The sequence below is a fragment of the Staurois parvus genome, unplaced genomic scaffold (assembly GCF_062004578.1).
Source record: "Staurois parvus isolate SC_StPar_1 unplaced genomic scaffold, SC_StPar_1.0 ptg001090l, whole genome shotgun sequence".
Lineage (NCBI taxonomy): Eukaryota > Metazoa > Chordata > Amphibia > Anura > Ranidae > Staurois > Staurois parvus.
In genome coordinates, this window is record NW_028318886.1 from 3,083,093 (window position 1) to 3,103,428 (window position 20,336).

Sequence of the window (20,336 nt, forward strand, 5' to 3'; positions counted from 1 at the left end):
CCCATCAGATTATCACCTACTCTCCTCTCCTTTGGGCGCACCCTGAAAACCCACCTCTTCAGGGAAGCCTACCCCACCCCCTGCTAACTTGCCAACCTCCTCCACTCTTTCTACCACCCCATCCCCCACAGCTATCTCCTCCTGTGCCACCATCCCCTCCCTCCTAGATTGTAAGCTCGAAAGAGCAGGGCCCTAGATCCCCTCATGTTTTGCATTGTATTGTTGTTGGTCTGTCACATGTTCTGTCCCCCTTTGTAATGTACAGCGCTGAGCGAACTATTGGCGCTTTATAAATACTGTATAATAGTAATATAATAAAGCCAAGGAAAAGCTGTCTGTCCTTCTGAGGAATTGCTATTTAGAAGACAGTGGGTATACAAACATTCATAGCCAACACTTAAGCTAAGCTTAATCATTGTGAACATAATGCATATCAGAATAAAAAGATTAAGGGGTCAATTATTTATTTAAAAAAATGTGTATGAACATCTAAAGGATTCTCTCAGCTGTCACAAATAATCCCCATATTTTGCCATATATGTTTAATCTCATGATTGCCAGGTCCATCTAGTGGCCATGGTGTATTAATTCTCTGAATGAGGTATTACAGGAAAATAACCCATTATGGCCACTAGATGGAGCGGAAGAAAATAGGAAATACACATATTAGGCGAATTATAGGGACTATTCGTTATGGCTATAAGAATGTTTAAGGCATTCGAACAGCAGGGTTATTTTTTTATAAATAGATCCCTTTAAGAGTAAGGCTACCCAAGAAGTTGGGAAAGGATCAGTATACTTTCAGACAAAGGATACTCATTCTTTTAATGTAAAGAGACACATTGTTGCATTCCACCATTTTTCATGTTTGTGATGGAAGTGTAATCCTATATTGTGTAGCCATGCATTGATCATTGAATTGTTTTACCGCTAGGTCTGAATCTGGACATCTATGAGGGGCAGATCACAGCATTACTCGGTCACAGTGGAGCTGGAAAAACAACACTACTGAATATACTCAGTGGGATGTGCGGAGCCACAAGCGGTGAGATTTTCCTCTATATGTTTTACCTATCTACAGTGAGGAACAGAAGTATTTGAACATCCTGCAATTTTGCAAGTTCTCCCACTTAGAAATCATGGAGGGGTCTGAAATTCACATTGTAGGTGAGAGACAGAGTTTTAAAAAAAAATTCAGGAAATCACATTGTATGATTTTTAAAGAATTTATTTGTCTTGACCTGCTGAACAAAAGTATTTGAACACCTAAGAAACAGCAGGAATTCTGGCTCTCAAAGACCTGTTACTGTGCCTTTAAAAAGTCCACCTCTACTCCACTCATTAATCTAACTTAGTAGCACCTGTCTGAGCTCTTTAAAGACACCTGTCCACCCCACAGTCAGTTAGACACCAACTACTACCATGGGCAAGACCAAAGAGCTGTCAAAAGACAGCAGAGACAAAATTGTGGACCTCCACAAGGCTGGAAAGGGCTACAGGGCAATTGCCAAACAGCTTGGTGAAAATAGATCAACTGTTGGAGCAATTGTTAGAAAATGGAAGAGGCTAAAGACGACTGTCAGTCTCCCTCGGACTGGGGCTCCATGCAAGATCTCACCTCCTGGGGTATCACTGATGATAAGAAAGGTGAGGAATCAGCCCAGAACGACAAGGGAGGAGCTGGTCAATGACATGAAGAGAGCTGGGATCACAGTTTCAAAGGTCACTGTTGGTAGAATACTACACCGTCATGGTTTCAAATCATGCATTGCACGGAAGGTTCCCCTGCTCAAGTCATCACATGTCCAGGCCCGTCTGAAGTTTGCCAATGACCATCTGGATGATCCAGAGGAGGCATGGGAGAAAGTCATGTGGTCAGATGAGACCAAAGTAGAACTTTTTGGTCTAAACTTCACTCGTCGTGTTTGGAGGAAAAAGGGTGAGTTGCATCCCAAGAACACCATCCCTACTGTGAAGCATGGGGTTGGTAACATCATGCTTTGGGGGTGCTTTTCTGTGAAGGGGACAGGACGGCTGCACTGTATTAAGGAGAGGATGAATGGGGCCATTTATTGTGAGATTTTGAGTAACAACCTCCTTCCCTCAGTCAGAGCATTGAAGATGGGTCGTGGCTGGGTCTTCCAACATGACAACGACCCGAAGCACATAGCCAGGATAACCAAGGAGTGGCTCCGTAAGAAGCATATCAAGGTTCTGGAGTGGCCTAGCCAGTCTCTAGACCTATATCCAATAGAACATCTTTGGAGGGAGCTGAAACTCCGTGTTGCTCAGTGACAGCCTCGAAACCTGACAGATCTAAAGGAGTTCTGTGTGGAGGAGTGGGCCAAAATCCCTGTTGCAGTGTGTGCAAACCTGGTCAAGAACTACAGGAAATGTTTGACCTCTGTAATTGCAAACAAAGGCTTCTGTACCAAATATTAACACTGATTTTCTCAGGTGTTCAAATACTTATGTTTAGCAGTGCAAGGCAAATAAATTCTTTAAAAATCATATAATGTGATTTCCTGAATTTTTTTTTAATTCTGTCTCTCAGAGTGGGAATGCACCTACAATGTGAATTTCAGACCCCTCCATGATTTCTAAGTGGGAGAACTTGCAAATCGCAGGGTGTTCAAATACTTCTGTTCCTCACTGTATATAAAAATACATAAGCATGACCTGAACAGTCTGCATCCTGGGCCACGTTGCAGGTTATTGCTGCATAGGAATTATAAGTGAGCAGCCTCAACAAGCTGTGGGAGCTGGCAGCCTCCTATTGCTTTCAATGGGGCTGCCTCTCACAGCTAGTCAACGGGACCCCCTGCTGGGGTTCTTGCATGTAAATGTGGTTGGGCACATTTGCATCTCAAGTGTGAATGTGGCCTAACATTAAAATAGCGGACCCATTACAGTTTCTATAGCTCTTCTTTTATAGAGCTTCAAAGAGCCTTAAGTCTGACAACACTTTTGGAAACATCTAAGAAATGAACACCATGCTGCTGCTGAACAGAATGAGCAGTGGTGTCATTATCTTGTGCATTATGGGAGTGACGTCTAATCTGCTGATAGGACCATAATCAACCCCTGCAATACAGATGGAGGCTCAAATATATATTTTGTTCGAAGATGACCTTTAACCTCTTTCCTACTCACTGTAGGATCTTCCAACATCTATGACCATCCTCTATCAGACCTCAGTCTTCGCCAGGAGATTCAGAGAAAGATTGGTTTTTGTCCGCAATTTGATGTCAACTTTGAGCTTTTAACAGTGAAGGAGAACTTGAAGGTTTTTGCTCAGATTAAAGGAGTTCATAGAAGTAAAGTTAAATCCGAGGTACATACCAATGTGGATATGCAGATATGAATCAACCATAGACATCTTGAAATGGAAAATTTGAATTTTTGCTGATCAGATTTATTTTATAGGTAGAAAAGGTCCTTTGTGACCTGGACATAGATAACATTCAAGACCTGAGAGCCAATAAACTGAGTGGCGGTCAGAGGAGGAAGCTGACACTGGCGATTGCACTATTAGGAGACCCCGAGGTAATCTTTTCAGGAAAAAAAAAAACTCATTGTAAAAACCAGCTTAAATGGTAGACCATTAAGGGTGCAGTTACTGGAATAAAATGGTTATAAAGCTCTGAAATTAAAAATGTACAAAGCATATATTTCTATAGTGTGTATTTGCTTCTATCCAAAGCATCAAGTGTGATTTCTCGCTATCTGCATAAGTAAAATCTAACCGTGTATGCCAACACCAACACACAGCAGGTGATTGACAGCCTCAGCTGTACATTTTTCCTTATGAGACTGTGTAGAGGGGATGTGTCCATTCCCTCCACTCAGGTCTCAAAATACACTCAGCTTGCTGTTCTCTGCTGGGCCGTGTGTGACATCAGATACCCACCCCCTGCCTTCTGAAGCTCAGAAATGTTATGTAAAATGTGTTTTTTAGGAGGCTGTAGAGAAGTCAGCAGATAAACAGGTACTACTTATGTAGGAGGATTTGTCTCTGTGTATCAACTGAGGACAGTCACTTCACTGGATATATGTAAGGGTTTACAACCACTTTAGTTCCTATTTTTAAGACCTTTTCTTGGCCACTTTAAAACAAAGCTGAAGTTCAACACAAGGGTTACCCATGCAGGGTTAGTTTTAGCACCAACAAAGAAATACACATTCTTACTCCTGGCCAGAGATCTCCTCTGTCCACCAGGGTAGAGTCCTCCACTCACCTAGACTGCTGGTGGATCTATGTTGGTCTTGTTCCCCTTCCAAGTCTCTACGAAGCCAGGACCCAAACCAAGTTTTACCAATCTCTGAAGAAACATAAAATCCAGTTTACCTTATATGACATAAGCACCATGGTGCCCCTCAACCTGTCTGGATGATAACCATGGGAGATACAAAATCCTTTTCACACTGTGGCAGGGCACAGCACTGTCACAATATATATTTTTTAAAATGTTTACATACAGTGGCTATTTATCTAGTAAACTAGCTGATACAATTGTTCTGTGCATATGGCACAAATTTTGAATGTTCTATTATTTCCTCTACAGGTCAAATGTTGTTCATTCATAAAAAGAGAGTGGTTAGGGAAAGCACTGCATTATAGCCACTACATGGAGCTTATCATTCAGCTTATCTAGTGGTCATAATGTGGTATTTGGATCCTCATTTCTCTAAAATTCTGGAGCACATAGAGTGTTAAAATTATTAATACATAAAGTGAAAATAACTTGGCTTCACTGAAGTTCTCTTTAATTGCTGGTATGCAACACACATATTCACAAATATCTCTTCTATTTCTAAAACTACCCCTCCTTTTAGATTCTGTTGCTCGATGAACCGACAGCTGGCCTTGACCCGTTCTCCAGGCATCGTGTGTGGTCTATTCTCAAAGAGCGCAAAGTTGGCCACGTCACCTTATTCAGCACGCAGTTCATGGATGAAGCCGACATCCTTGCGGGTGCGGTGCTCAAAGGTTTTTGTGTCCACCTTTATGTTGTAATTTTCACGATAAACATACTTTTTAAAAATGTACTGAAGACAACTCATGTCCCTTTTTATAGCCAAATAAATGGTCTGTGTCCAAATATTATGAAGCCAATTAGCATGGTTCTATCTGCTGGAAAAGTTCACATGACTAAGCATTTTTCCTTTAAATTTGTGACCTTAGCTATCATTTGTCTAGGGATACAACAAAGAGTGGCTTTTCAAAGACAAATCTCTGTAACCAGATGCATCCAATTTAGTTTATCCCAACTCTCAGACTTGCATGTCACAGCATACAAAATGTTTAAACTTGTTGTAAATTCTTATCGATGTCTGACTCTTATCTTCTAATTTGGTTTCAGACCGTAAGGCTGTGCTCTCTAACGGGAGGCTGAAATGTGTTGGGAGCTCTTTTTTCCTAAAGCGAAAATGGGGCATCGGCTATCATTTGAGGTGAACAAGGAGACCCAAACCTGCATATAATGCTTTCAGATTTGCAGGTGATGTAGCTGGTGTAATAAGTATTGGATTCACCAAACAATTTCTCCAACATTTAGAATGTAGTGCAAACACAAAGTTCCTTTATACCTGAAAATTCAAGGAAGGGTAAGGATTCACCAAACAACTCCTCTAACATCTAGACTGTGCTGCTTACACAAAGGGCTTAATGCCTAAACATCACAAAATGGTTATTATTCACCAAACAACTCTTCTAGCATTCAAACTGTGGCGCAAACACAAAGGGTCTCACACCTAAACTTTCAAGAAGGGTTAAGAGTCACAAAACAACTCCTCTAACATCTAGAATGTGGTGCAAATACAAAAGGTCTCATATTTGAGATTTCTAGGAAGAGTTAAGGTTTACCAAACAACTCCTCTAACATCTAGACTTTGGTGCTTACACAAAGGGCTTCTTGCCTAAACTACATGGAAGGATTAGGGTTCACCAACAACTCCTCTAACATCCAGACTGTAGAGCAAACGCAAAGGGCCTTAAACGTGAACCTACAAGGAAAGGTAAGGATTCACCAAACAACTTCTCTAGCATCTAGACTTTCATGCTTACACAAAGGGCTTCATACATAAACTACACAGAAGAGGTAGGATTCACCAACAACTCCTTTAACATCTAGACCGTGGTGCAAATGCAAAGAGCATCATATCTGAACCATTAGGAAGGGAAACTACTTTTCCAACAACTAGACTGTGATGCACACACACAAAAACACTCATATACAAACCTTCAAGAAAGCTTTAGTTGCCTGGAGGCACCAGGTCCTAAACTACACTACAAGTATAGCAGACATAGCCTATGAAAATGTGGAAACTTTGATGCTGTGGGTCAGTGTGGCTAATACAGAGCGAAATAAAAACCCCTTTGGTCATTTTGACACACACTAACCATTCACCATTGTTGTGTCATTAAACTGTAATCGCTGCTATCGTGTTTGGCCCTTTTTAAGACTAAGTCTCACATTTGCAGCTTCAAATGAATATAAGGCTGGCCCATTTGAAGGATCCATGTCCCTCAAAAGTGTGGAGAATGTTTTAGTGATAAATTTTACCTAATAGTGCTATACTTACTTTGTCTTTTTTGGGTAACCAGGATGCAGGTGACATCACCATGTGACACAGAAGCCATCACATTGCTCATAAAGCAGCATGTCTTCAGTGCCAAACTTAGCACACAGAATGTGGAGGATTTGACTTTCACCCTGCCATTCGAGAACATGGATGCCTTCCCAGGTACAGGGCGTATGTCTTGGTATGGAAAGCATACAATTGAAGTCTTTTGGGTATTAATTTGGAGTGGATTAATAGAATAACAGGGAAACTGAAGCAGGGAGTGCATGGACCAGGAGCATTGAGCTAAGGGTACTGCAATGTTCCTGCCATAAGATCTGTATGTCAGAAAAGACAGCATAGGGGTAAATGTAATTTACTGATTACAATAATCTTTTTTTCAAATTCACAGAAAAATGGTGCACAAAAATAAAAACCTGTAAGTGAACAAAAAAAGTGCTTGTGACCACACACACACAAAAAAAACTTAAGGGTGTGCTTTTCTTCTATCCGAGGGTAGGACCCTTACCCAGAGCCCATGGGGCACATGGCTCCTGACAGGGACAAAGTTATGAATATGGTCCACCTAGCCAAAAGGCCTGGCAGACCCCCTCCTTGTGGTCAGCCAAAGCCGACCACCGAGTACTAGGTTGAGAGGCTCTCCCAAAGAGAGACCCGTGCCAGGATCCAGGAAGGAAGGAACCGGATGGTCACACATCCCTCCCCCTAGACTTCAAGGCAGGCCCAAGGGCCCACACCCTCCATGCAGTGAAAAAAACACACACAAAAGTGAAAAAGTGGCAAACACATGGAGAGAAAAAATAAATAAATAAATAAGTGGCTATGCAATTGTGCTAGGCCCTGAGGCCTGGTAACAATAATTTGCCCAGGCTTAGCCAAAAGCTCAATCTCATAGAGTCGCAGTTCAGAAAAAAGTTTTGCTTGAAGTTCTCCTTTACGTTTGAACTATTTGTTTGCAGCTCTGTTCTCTGACCTGGAGGGACATGTGGGACGAGACATTGTAAGTTACGGTGTCTCTATTACTACTCTGGATGATGTGTTCCTGAAACTGGAAGGAGAGGCTGAGATTGAAAAAGGAGGTGAGGTATAATTTTTATATGTTTTAATACTCCAGCAGTTCTAAGATCTGAACTTATGAAAATGTTTGGGTACTTCTTAGATGTGGTGGCTATTTTCTTTAAAGTTGCCAGCTCACTGGATTTCTGGCAGGATCAACTGATTTATTTTTCACTTATCAAACAGATACTGTTCATATTAAAAAAACACACTTTCAATGGCATAAGTATATAACAAACCAAAAGGAGCCAAATAAGAGAAGTTTATTGTTAGGGTTTACATTTACCTTTTAACTGGATTCCAAGGCTAAGCTTGAGGTCAAAATTGCTACCAATATAGTAATAAGGACTATATGAGCAAGCAGGGGCAGACTGACAACTCATGGGGCCCCCGGGCAATAGGGGATCATGGGGCCCCTGAGTCCTCACCCAAACCCCAAAAAGCCTATGAAAAAGCCAATGAAAGGTACCAGGGGCTTCTCATGGGGCCCCCTACTGAGCCCGGGCCCTCGGGCAGTGCCCGAGTGCTCAAATGGTAAGTCCGCCCCTGTGAGCAAGGCGACTAATGACAATAAAATGGGCCAAAACAAGATCTTTGCAATTAAAGCTTTGTTTTCTGTGTTCAGCACACCAAATTATAATTTTCTCATCTTGAATTATCAGATTATGGCGTTTTTGCCCATGAGCAAAATGAAGAAGAGGATCACTTCTCTTCGGAGCCGGAGGATTCGATCCTTCTGATGTCAGACTCCGGTACACCCACCATCAGTGGACTGGCATTGTGGAGACAACAGGTTTTGGCTGTGGCGAGGATCCGATACTTGAAGCTCATCCATGACATGAAAGGCATTCGATCCATGTAGGTGATGTAATCAGTTTCTGGTAATATATGGTGCAGTGGGAACAGGGTACAATATAGAAAGCTTATCCATGTCTAAAATTCCACACATTGATATGAAGTGCTACCAGATGGCGATAGACATTTTTTTTACTGTGCATGCTTTCTTAACATAAACATAGCTTTGTCAGGCAAAGGCAAAAATTCTAGGTCAGCTCCATCAAAAACTGACAACATAGTGTATGTAGAAAACACCAGGTTTCTCCACAGGAACCTTTGTTGAGGTTTGTACAGAGAACACCTGACTTGCAGTCAGTGCTCCAATTCATCCCAGAGGAGTTCAGTAGGGTTGAGGTCAGAGCTGTATGTAGGCCCTCAAGGTTATTCACACCATATTGGTTAAACCATGTCTTTATGGAGCTGGCCTTGTGCACAGGAAACCTGGCTTCCATTGACATTCCAATTCATCCCAAACGTGTTCAGTAGGGTTGAGGTAAGGGCTCTGTGCAGGACCCTCAAGTTCCTCCAAACCAAACTGATCAAACCATGTCTTTATTGTGCTGGTTTTGTACATGGAGCACAGTCATGGTGAAATAGAAAAGGGTCTTCTCCAAACTATTTCCACAATGCTAAAAGAGCAAGATCATCCACAATGTCTATTATGATGTAGTATTAACAGGACCATGAACCTGAATTCTATCATTTGGAGGGGTGACCCTATGCCTTTGACCATATAGAGTATGTTACACCTAATATATATACTACTTTTATGTAATCTGATGGGTGGAGTTGGGTCACTGGGTCTTCAAGTAGCAGTTTACTGCCAACCACAGATGTCAGATGCAATGTAGGAATGAACATAAGTTGTCCTTAATCTAATATGCATGTACATGCCATATTGAATTTCAGACTTCTTCTTTTGGTACTGTTCATCCTTCCCCTGGTTACCTTCACCATAGTGATGAACAGTTCACACTCCATAAACACCTGGGAACTGACTCCACACCTTTACTTTCGAAGACCCGGAGAACGGAATCACAGATATTACTCCAATCTTCTGCTCGTCAACACCACTGGTACAAGACAAAAAGGGTCCATCATTTTTAATTATCAACACTGTAAGCTTAAAAATTCCATTTGGCATATTAAAAATATTCTCAGTCTTAAAGCAGAACTAAAGCAGCAAGGGGTTCCCAGAGCATTTACAATATAGTGCAAGTATGTTGCAGATTATAGTGACCTAGATTTGCTGGTTGATGCTCCACCTTGTTGCTGCCATCTTCTTATAGTCATCTCCTGCCCTAGCATCTTCTTTCTTCCACCACTAGTGGGCCGCTGATGAAGGAACTCCAGTTCCTGTCACCCAGCTCCATTCTCTCATCTTATATATTCTGAGAACGTACACTGTACTGTTCATGCACATCACATTCTATTCATCACACATCTCTACCAAAAAAACTCTACTCTTTTGGGTCTTTTTATCAAAAGTTTACTGTGCATTCGCACAACCTTCAAACGTCATGATTGTCATCAATGTTTAGTGGCCATAATGCAGTATTTTCCTGAGATTCCCCATTTAGGAAATTACAGCATTATGGCCACTAGATGGAGCTGTCATTCATAGGAAATAGATCTATTACTTACATTATGGCATGAATTACTAATTACCAAGTTAACAATACCACCAAAGTTATAAGCAGCTTGCAGTAGTCAATGCATGTCTTGTACAGTACTGCTGTGATCTATAGGCGTAAAATCTGCAAAAATGTTACCAATGAGTAAAACAAATTTCCAGCGATAGGATTCAACCCTTCAACCACCTGAGAATGTTTTTATTATTAACCTGTACATGTCAACAATTAACTTGTGCATGTCACTAGGGTTCCTTTTACCTAAATCATAGCCTTCCATTATGGTGACTTACGGTATATCTCCACATAGGTCTCCCCATTGAAAAATTTCTTCATAGTGTCATGGCGCAAGATATTGCCGTGGATGTTGTGGATGGTCCGTATGATGAAAATACTACAGCCTACAATGGCGCTATAGAGATCACACAAGACAATGATAAGGTAATGGAACTTTCTTACAAAGTAACATTTGTCTACCACTGAGGATACTAAAAATAACAGGAGAAGTCCCCTACCATTTTCCTGATGCATACAGCACTTATAAATCACTACTGACAATACTAATAACATTATCACTAGTCTCTGAACCAAAAAAATCTTGCTATGCATGTGTTATACAGTATATGGTCATAGTATGTGTAACTTTGCTATCTCACCTATATGACCTTGTTGGACATCCCGTTTCAAAACCATGGCCGGCAATAGACAATTGCCCCACCCCATACATCTATTCATACATCCATTAATGTGGAGTTGCCCCCTCCACCCATGGCCATTAAAATGGAGTTGCCCTCTTTGTGGCTATAGCAACCTCCACTCTTTTGTGAACGCTTTCCACAAGATTTTGGAGAGCATCTATGGGAATTTGTGTCTATTTGTAAGATCAGGTACTGATGCTGGATGAGAAGATCTGGCTTGCCATCAGTATTCCAATTCATCCCAAAGGTGTTTAGTAGGTTTGAGGTCAGGGCGCTGTGCAGGACACTCATGTTTCTTCACACCAAACTGGTCAAACCCTGCAGAGTTATTCCACATTTGTATCTATAACAGCCTCAACACTTCTGGGAAGGCTTTCCACAAGTTTTTGGAGGGTATCTGTGGGGATTTGTGTTAATTTGTGAAGTCAGGTACTGATGTTGGATGAGAAGACCTGGCTCATAATCCATGAGCTGGTTTATTCCAAAGGTGTTCTGTACGGTCAGAGCTCTGTAAACAAATCTCATGTTCCTCCACACCAAACTGGTCAAACTATGCAGAGTTATCTCTTCTTTGTGTCTATAAGAGCCTCCACTCTTCTTGAGGTCAAGAAGAGTGGAGGCTCTTGTGAGGTCAGGTATGAATGTTGAATGAGAAGACCTGTCTCACAATCTAATTCATCCTAAAGGTATTCAGTGGGGCTGAGGTCAGGGGTTGATCCAGGACACCTGAGTTCCTCCACACCAAACTGTTCAAACCATGTCTTTATGGAGCTTGCTTTGTACACAGGGGTACAATCATGGTGGAACAGTAAAGGGTCTTTCCCAAAGTGTTACCACAAGGTTGAAAGATCACAGTTGTCTACAATGTCTTTGTATGATGCAGTATTAACAGGACCCTTCACTGGAGACACCTGAACTCCATCATCTGGAGAGGAGAGTGGCCACAGCACACAGCTCTGAAGGAGTATGCCTTTCCTTTAGAGCGCATGCGCTGGTTATGTCACCAGCTGCTACTCTGTACAATATCTCCTAAACGTTAAACGCTTAGGAGATATTAATTTTACCTACAGGTAAGTTTTATTATAAGCTTACCTGTAGGTAAAAATACAAATGAGAGTTATGTTAAAGAAAATATGTTCCATATTAGTTTTGGATGGAGTAGGTATGGGTTAGAGCCTCTGTCAGGTTGTGATGTTGTTCCCATTGAGTAAATTCACCCTTTCTATTCTGAAAGACAGTGAGGAAAAATCTCCCCAGCAGGATACAGACAGCAAAAGATAACTTAATGTGGGTTTTAATGCTTTCCTACCCCTTCCAAGACCTTCCAAGACTACAGCACTGCTTTGCTATACATACTATACTTTAAATCCAATCTTATTGGATGGAAATACATGAAATGATGAAATAAGTTTATTTGACCTTGACCTATACTGTTCCTAGACTTGATTTCCAGTATTGGATCACATTAAGCAGATGGTTAGTACTTCACATGTGACGAGTCCAAAAAAAAATACTGTTTAATATATAATTTATTTTGTATGGCATCACTTTTCTGGCTTTATTTTTTAGGGTTATGGGTACAGAATAATTGGAAACCCCCGAGCACAGAATAGTCTCCCGGTATTGGTTAATATTATCAGTAACGCCTTTATGAGGGTCTATAACTCCACAGAGAGGATCAGGATGTGGAATGACCCCATCTTGCCTGTGAGTACTCATCTGTCTGTTCCTGGTTTACTTTTTTGTCACGTCATGAAGTTATTTAAGCGCATGGTGCTTGTGTCATTGTTCAGTGAATCGTGAATTGTAAAAAGTGGCTTGTTCGGTAAACACTCATAACCTCTCATGCACACTTTACGTTTTTACAGCTGCTGTTTTTGGCTCTTGACATTTTTTTTCTACAGTTAGTAAACCCCCCAGCATGTTATCTTATGTGTCCATGCACACATAGACTGCAATGTGTGGCTGGGACATTTTTTGGCTAGAGAGAAAATCCAGGATTAGTGGATTTCTAAAGGAGTTTTGTAGCTGTAAAAATGCTCTAATGCTGAAAAACGCTGAAAAACACAGCACCACGCTGTAAAATGCTCCAGCGTTTTTGGACATTTTTTTTAACCAATAAAACACTAAAAAAATAATACGTGGGAAAAACGCTAATCGCAGCTAAACACCAATGCAAAAACGCTGAAAGAAGCTGAAAAACTCATGTTTTTAATGTAACGTTACACAGCTAACGTTACCAGCATTATCAAAATGTCCAGTGTGCATGAGGGCTTAGGCTCAATTCTCAAAGCTTTGCACAAGGGTAAGGATCTCTATTTTCAGCCATGTGACTGTCACTTTCTGTCTCATTGGACATGATCTGATGAGCTGAAAATAACTGTAATTTTCTGTTTCATTCGACAAGCAGTAGCTGAAAATAACTGTCTTTTTTAAAATTTAAATAAGGATCCTTATCCTGGAGTTTTAGGACCTGTTTACATCTGCACTATATTGCGCTCAATTCTCTGGTTGTAGAGGCGGGGAATGGCAGAGGGAGTCATTAGTTAAAGCAGTTGCTTGTTAATTATGGTGCAGTTTATAATTTTAGCATGATTGCGACCAATGTGGCAGATTTATTACAAGGTGATTGGGCAGACAAACAGAGATTTGGGGCCTATTTTCTTTCATTTGCTTTGCTGGACATAGGAATCAGGAATACTCTCTGTGCTGTGTCTGTCACAGACACTGCATAGTTCAATCAGCAGGTCATTCCTACTTAACAAAGAGCTTGCTCTCTTTTTTGTTACTTAGGCTCAGGATCAACTCCATTGTCTCAGGTTAGAAGAGTGGCATAAGCATAAAGCCTGCAGCACCCTTTGTTAATTCCCACCATCGTGTCCAATTTTATTATGCATATTTGAATACAGACAATAGATCTCTAGTTATATTTTCATTGCACTAGTTCCTGAAAAAAAACTGTTATATTGAGGGTCTGCAGCAACAACTAACTGGTATCAACACAGAAGAAAGTATAAGTTACAACATACTATGGGAGTCTATTCATTAAAAATGTACCGTATAAATGCCACAAACCATTACGAAAAATCCCTGTAAATTTTCTAATATTCTTTGCTGGGCAGCCCTGTTCAGTTTTTAGAAGGGATAATGGCTCCTCTTCCTACTTATTCCTATGGATGAGCTGAATGGCTGGAGGCCACCATGAGTAGGATTCACCCCTAAGAATGAATGGGGCCCCCCATGCATATTGAAAAAAGGAGCCAGGGCATTTATGTTGCACAGGCTGTGGTGAAGGGACAGGACAACACAGTGGAGACTGCTGAAACAGAGAGGAAGGTAGGTATCTAACTTATAGTTATTCTTGGAAAATATTTTTGTTTGCTTTCTAATAAAAAAAATAAATTTATCCATGTAACAATTTTTCTTTCTGTCACCAGGACTACAGGGATCATTACGTGATGTTCTACGTGGGATTTGTGTGTATGATATATGCGTCCGGACTTGCCCCCCACTTTGCAATGACCAGCATGCAGGATATGAAGGTTCGTATACAGTTGCAAGAAAAAGTATGTGAACCCCTTGGGATTACGTGGAGTTTTGCATGAATTGGGCATAAAATTTGCTCTGAACGTCATCTAAGTCACAACAATAGAAGAACACAGTCTGCTGAACATAATACTACACAAACATTAGATGTTGCCATGGTTTAATTGCACATAACATGTAAACATTCACAGTGCAGGGAGGAAAAAGTATGTGAGGCCCTAGCTTAATGACTTCTCCCAGAGCTAATCGGAGCCAGGAGTGAGCCAACCTTGACTCCAATCAGTGTGATGATATTGGATGTGTTGCTGACAGCTGTCCTGCCCTTAAAAAACACACACCTGTTTTGGGTTTACTGGTTTCAAGAAGCACTGTCTGATGTGAACCATGCCTCGCAGAAAAGAGCTCTCAGAAGACCTCGATCAATAATTGTTGACTTGCATGAAGCTGGAAAGGGTTACAAAAGTATCTCCAAAAGCCTTGATGTTCATGTGTCCATGGTAAGACAGACTGTCTACAAATGGAGAAAGTTTAGCACTGTTGCTACTCTCCCTAGTCGTGGTCGTCCTGTAAAAATGACTGCAAGAGCACAGCGCAGAATGCTGCATGAGGTAAAGAAGAATCCCAGAGTGTCAGCTAAAGACCTACAGAAATCTCTGGCACATGCTAACATTTTTGTTGACACATCTACAATAAGGAAAACATTAAACAAGAATGGAGTACATGGGAGGACACCACGGAGGAAGCCATTGCTGTCCAAAAAGAATATTGCAGCACGTTTGAAGTTTGCAAAAGAGCACCTGGATGTTCCACAGCACTACTGGCAAAATATACTGTGGACAGATGAAACCAAGATTGAGTTGTTTGGGAAGAACACACAACACTATGTGTGGAGAAAAAAAGGCACAGCACACCAACATCAAAACCTCATCCCCACTGTAAAACATGGCGGAGGGAGCATCATGGTTTGGGGCTGCTTTGCTGCCTCAGGGCCTGGACGGATTGTTGTCATTGATGGGAAAATGAATTCCAGAGTTTATCAAGACATTTTGCAGGAAAACATACGACCATCTGTCTGCCAACTGAAGCTCTGCAGAGGATGGGTGATGCAACAGGACAATGACCCAAAGCATACAAGTAATTCAACAAAACAATGGCTGCAACAGCACAGAATACGCCTTCTGGAGTGGCCCAGTCAGAGTCCTGACCTCAACCTGATTGAAATGCTGTGGCATGACCTTAAGAGAGCGATTCACACCAGACATCCCAAGAATATTGCTACACTGAAACAGTTTTGTGAAGAGGAGTGGTCCAAAATTACTCCAGATCGTTGTGCAGGTCTGATCTGCAACTACAGGAAACGTTTTGTTGAGGTTATTGCTGCCAAAGGAGGGTCAACCCGTTATTAAGTCCAAAGGTTCACATACTTTTTCCTCCCTGCACTGTGAATGTTTGCATGTTATGTGCAATTAAACCATGGCAACATCTAATGTTTGTGTAGTATTATGTTCAGCAGACTGTGTTCTTCTATTGTTGTGACTTAGATGACGTTCAGAGCACATTTTATGCCCAATTCATGCAAAACTCCACGTAATTCCAAGGGGTTCACATACTTTTTCTTGCAACTGTAGGCTATGGGACTTTATTTTGTGTTTTGTGATTTAGACTTAGAGTGGACATCTACTTTGGAAGCCCAAAAAAAGGTAGGGGAGGGCAAAGAACTAGTCTAGTCACCAGTAATAACTGTGGACCTCCGGCAGCTGATCTTTTCTCTACTACTGACTTACCGTGCCCTTTTCTGCACTCTCTTTTCTGTGTCTCTGTGTGGAGGCGGTCATGTTTGCAAAGACAGCACTTTGCTTTCTTATGTCACAGCTACCCCCAGATGATTGGTAGTCCGGCCCAGACTGGGACAAAAAATAGGCCTGAGCAGTCCAAAGCTCGGGGACCCTTTCCTTGGACCCCGGTGGCGGAACACCAGGGCCTGGTTGCAATAGCAACCTTTGCGACCCTGCTAGTTCTGCCACTAGTGTCAGTAGGTTTTTATTTGTATTTATTTTTTACAATTTTATTTTTTTTTTTTGCATTTTTTGTAGGAGAGAAAGGAAAGAAAGAAAGAAAGGAAGGAGGGAAAGAAAGGAAGAGGGAAATAAAGAAGGGAGGAGGGAAACAGGAAAGAGAGAAAGAAAGACGTATAGAAGGAGGGAAAGAAAGATAGGAGTGAAAGAAAGAAAGGAGAGAAACAGGAGAGAGAAAGAGAGACGTATAGAAAGAAAGAAGAAAGGAGGGAAAGAAGGAAGGAGGGAAAGAAAGAGGGAAATAAGGAAGGCGGGAAAGAAGGAAGGAGAGAAAGAAAGAAGGAAGGAAAGAGGGAAAGAAAGAAGGTGGGAAAGAAGCAAAGAGGGAAAGAAGGAAGGCGGGAAAGAAGCAAGGAGGGAATGAAGGAATAAAAGGTCATCCAGTGTAACTTAGGGTGTGGTTGCCATCATCCCTATTTCCATAATAGAGAGAATTATATCTTACATTTTGTGGGATTTTAAAGGCAACTTTAGAATGTATACAAAACAATCAATTATTTAATAGATTGACATTTTATTTGACACATTGATACATATCGAATAAACAACACATATTTCACCAATAAACTACAACAATTCTTGACAACATGTTTGCTTCACAGCATTTGTAGTTATTACAATAAATGACTAATGATATCCCTTAAAGCCGATTTCCATCTTGCAACCTCAGTTTTGGACTACAAGTGCATTCAGCCTAAGTCCAACACGTTTCGAATACCTTAGTACAGATTCTTCCTCAGGGAAAGGATACCACTCAAAAACAATAATTGTCAGTAATTAATCCTTTATACATATTTCTCTATAGTTGAAAAATTGAAAGACCAACCATATAATATGTGTGACTTACATACCACCAAAATTAGTCAAAAGAAGATGCTTTACTGTGTTTGGAAAATAAGTCTCCCCCATAGGATGAGGCCATCGTTTGACATGCAGGAACCACAGGTGCCACATCACAGACACTGTTGTAACACAGCATATATCAGTTAATATAATACCATGTATAATGATATCTTAAAAGTATAACAAGGTATCAAGCGTATCATGGAAAGTTATTTTCCTTTTATAAGTCTACTTTGTCCTATATTAATAGGGACAAAAGATTTTTAAATCCTCATAATATATATCTTATTACCAGATATGTAAATTACAAACGGATACTTGGCTAATTTCAATGTCCCTCCACAATTAGAGATACACTCTCAGCAGCAACAGAAAAGGATGATAAGTTGAATATCTAAGCTACATTAATTCAAAGATTTTTCAATATAGACATTCAAGATGGTCACTTACATTCTTACAACTCGCCATGAACTGCATAAAAATATAGTGCTGTATAGACTGGACATCCAAAGCACAGTCCTGTTGTTCGGACTAAACTTGGTGGGTTAACACCAAAGGGTCAGGACCGGGCATCGTGCACGCAATTCCTCCTGTGACCAAACTCAATATTAGAAGCTGCATCAAATAATGGTAATAGAGGCTTTTTATATGTTACAGCTTGAATAGGGTGTATGTGTTTCCCCTCTCATATGCGGATGATATCCGCTGGAGGGGAAGATGGCGCCTATCATGTGGTTCCCGGCGTTCAACACAACTGCGCAGGCACAATCGCTTCATACGCATTGACGTCACATCCAGCCCAGGAATAACTTATTCCCAGGGACCAGGTGGGCGCCATGTGGGAGACACCGCCGACACGGAACAGCACAGACCATACCTAAAGCGCAAGCAGGCAGAAGGAAATCTGCCCATCGCTCCACAAGGCCACAAAGAGAGCTCCCCCACCGCATAACCGGACTGAGGGACCCTTTCGTGCTGGGCATCCCAACACAAAACCGCATCCAAGGGGCAGACACAGATTCCAGCACAGGAAGCATGTACAATAATCTTAAACATAACAAAAAAAAACCCAAATAATCCAGACAGTATAATGAACATTTATCTAGAAGAGAGGAAATGCAATAAAGTAGCAATATAATCAGGACAACTCTGCAGCAGATACAAAATGGGGAAAATCTCCCCTAGTGAGGAGAATTAATTGGATCACTTGATGAGAATTCATGAAAGATATTTAAGTTTGTCTTGCCAGTAGTAAAGCCCTCTAAAAAGGGTCTGTAACTTTCAGATTCATTTAGACCAGGATGGTGAGTGGCATCCAGGCCCCTAATCCAGCGCATTTCTTGCTAGAGTAGTGCTTTTTTCCAGTCGCCTCCCCTAGTGGGAATGTGTATCCTATCTAGAGGTCAGAAAATAACTTTAGGAATTCTATATTTCTAGTTATAGGTATGAAGTTGCAGGAATTGGAATTACATAGTTAGTCTGGCTGAAAAAATACAAAAGTCCATCCAGTTCAACCATTAAAAAAAAACAGTTATAATCCTATACCCACAGTTGATCCAGAGGAAGGCAAAAAAAAAACCCAGCAAAGCATGATCGAATTTGCTCCTGCAGGGAAAAAAATTCCTTCCTGATCCCCCGAAAGGCAATCGGATATTCCCTGGATCAACTTTACCTATAAATGTTAGTATCCAGTTATATTCTGTGTATCTAGGAAAGAATCCAGGCCTTTTTTAAAGCAATCCACTGAGCTGGCCAGAACCAACTCTTGAGGGAGTCTATTCCACATTTTCACAGCTCCCACTTTGAAGAAACCTTTCCATGTTTGGAGTTTAAATTTCTTTTTCCTCCAGATGTAAAGAGGGCCCCCTTGTCCTCTGTGATGACCTCAGGGTGAATAACTCTACACCGAGTTCACTATATGAACCACATGTGTTTATACATGTTGATCATATCCCCCCTTAATCTCCTCTTCTCCAGAGATAATTAATTCAGTTCCTCTAATCTTTCCTCATAGCTGAGCTCCTCCATGCCTCTTATCAGATTGGTTGCCCTTCTCTATACTTTCTCCAGTTCCTCAATGTTCTTTTTTGTGAATTTGTGCCCAAAACTGAACTGCATATTTCAAATGAGGTATTACTAATGATTTGTACAGGGGTAAAATAATATCTCTCTCTCTTGAGTCTATACCTTACATTTATCAACATTAAACCTCATTTACAACATAGTTGCCAAATTAAACAGTGCATTGAGGTCGGCTTGTAAATTGAAGACATCCTGTAAGGACGTTATTCCACTGCACAGCTTGATGTCATCTGCAAAGACTGAAATGGTATTTTTAATCCCAGACCCTATATCGTTTATAAATATATTAAAAAGTAAGGGTCCCAACACTGAACCTTGGGGTACACCACTGACAACCCTAGACCATTCAGAGTATGAATCATTAACCACTACTCTTTGAATGCGATCTTTAAGCCAGTTTTCTACCCATTTACATACAGATTTTTCCAAGCTTGTAGACTTTACCTTACACATTAGCCATGTGTGGGGAACTGTGTCAAACGCTTTTACAAAATCCAAGTATACCATGTCCACCGCCACCCCTCTGTCCAAGGTTTTGCTCACCTCATAAAAAGAAATCAGATTTGTTTGACAATTTCTATCTTTCATGAATCCATGCTGTCTGCTGCTTAAAATATTTTTTTCCAGCAAGAACTCATCTGTGCGGTCTTTTATTAAACTCTCCAGTATCTTCCAAACTATAGAAGTTAAACTAACAGGTCTATAATTACTTGGTAAAGATTTTGACCCCTTTTTAAATATTGGGACCACATTGGCCTAACGCCAATCCAGTAGTACTATGCCAGTCATTAAAGAGTCCCTAAAAATGAGAAACAATGGCTTTGAAATGACAGAGCTCAATTCTTTAAGGACCGGTGGGTGTATGCCATCCGGTCCATGTGCTTTATTTACCTTTATTCTGTCTAAATATTTTTGTATCATATCAATTGTGAGCCAATGTGGATCATCTGGGGCTGTGTCAATATCATCCCCATTATGGAAAA

General features: G+C 40.9%; 1 protein-coding gene across 2 annotated transcripts in view; it reads left to right on the forward strand.

The window, feature by feature from the left end:
• LOC149440366 (ABC-type organic anion transporter ABCA8-like) overlaps positions 1–20,336 on the forward strand; it is a 90,895-nt gene that overhangs the window by 38,249 nt on the left and 32,310 nt on the right. For both annotated transcript variants that reach the window (XM_089658728.1, XM_089658727.1), the window contains exons 12-23: positions 935–1,045; positions 3,159–3,334; positions 3,427–3,546; positions 4,837–4,975; positions 5,364–5,454; positions 6,608–6,747; positions 7,545–7,664; positions 8,304–8,499; positions 9,388–9,554; positions 10,420–10,550; positions 12,377–12,514; positions 14,245–14,349. In XM_089658728.1, coding sequence (XP_089514854.1) covers positions 935–1,045; positions 3,159–3,334; positions 3,427–3,546; positions 4,837–4,975; positions 5,364–5,454; positions 6,608–6,747; positions 7,545–7,664; positions 8,304–8,499; positions 9,388–9,554; positions 10,420–10,550; positions 12,377–12,514; positions 14,245–14,349 — 1,634 coding nt within the window. The remainder of the gene's footprint in view (positions 1–934; positions 1,046–3,158; positions 3,335–3,426; positions 3,547–4,836; positions 4,976–5,363; positions 5,455–6,607; positions 6,748–7,544; positions 7,665–8,303; positions 8,500–9,387; positions 9,555–10,419; positions 10,551–12,376; positions 12,515–14,244; positions 14,350–20,336) is intronic.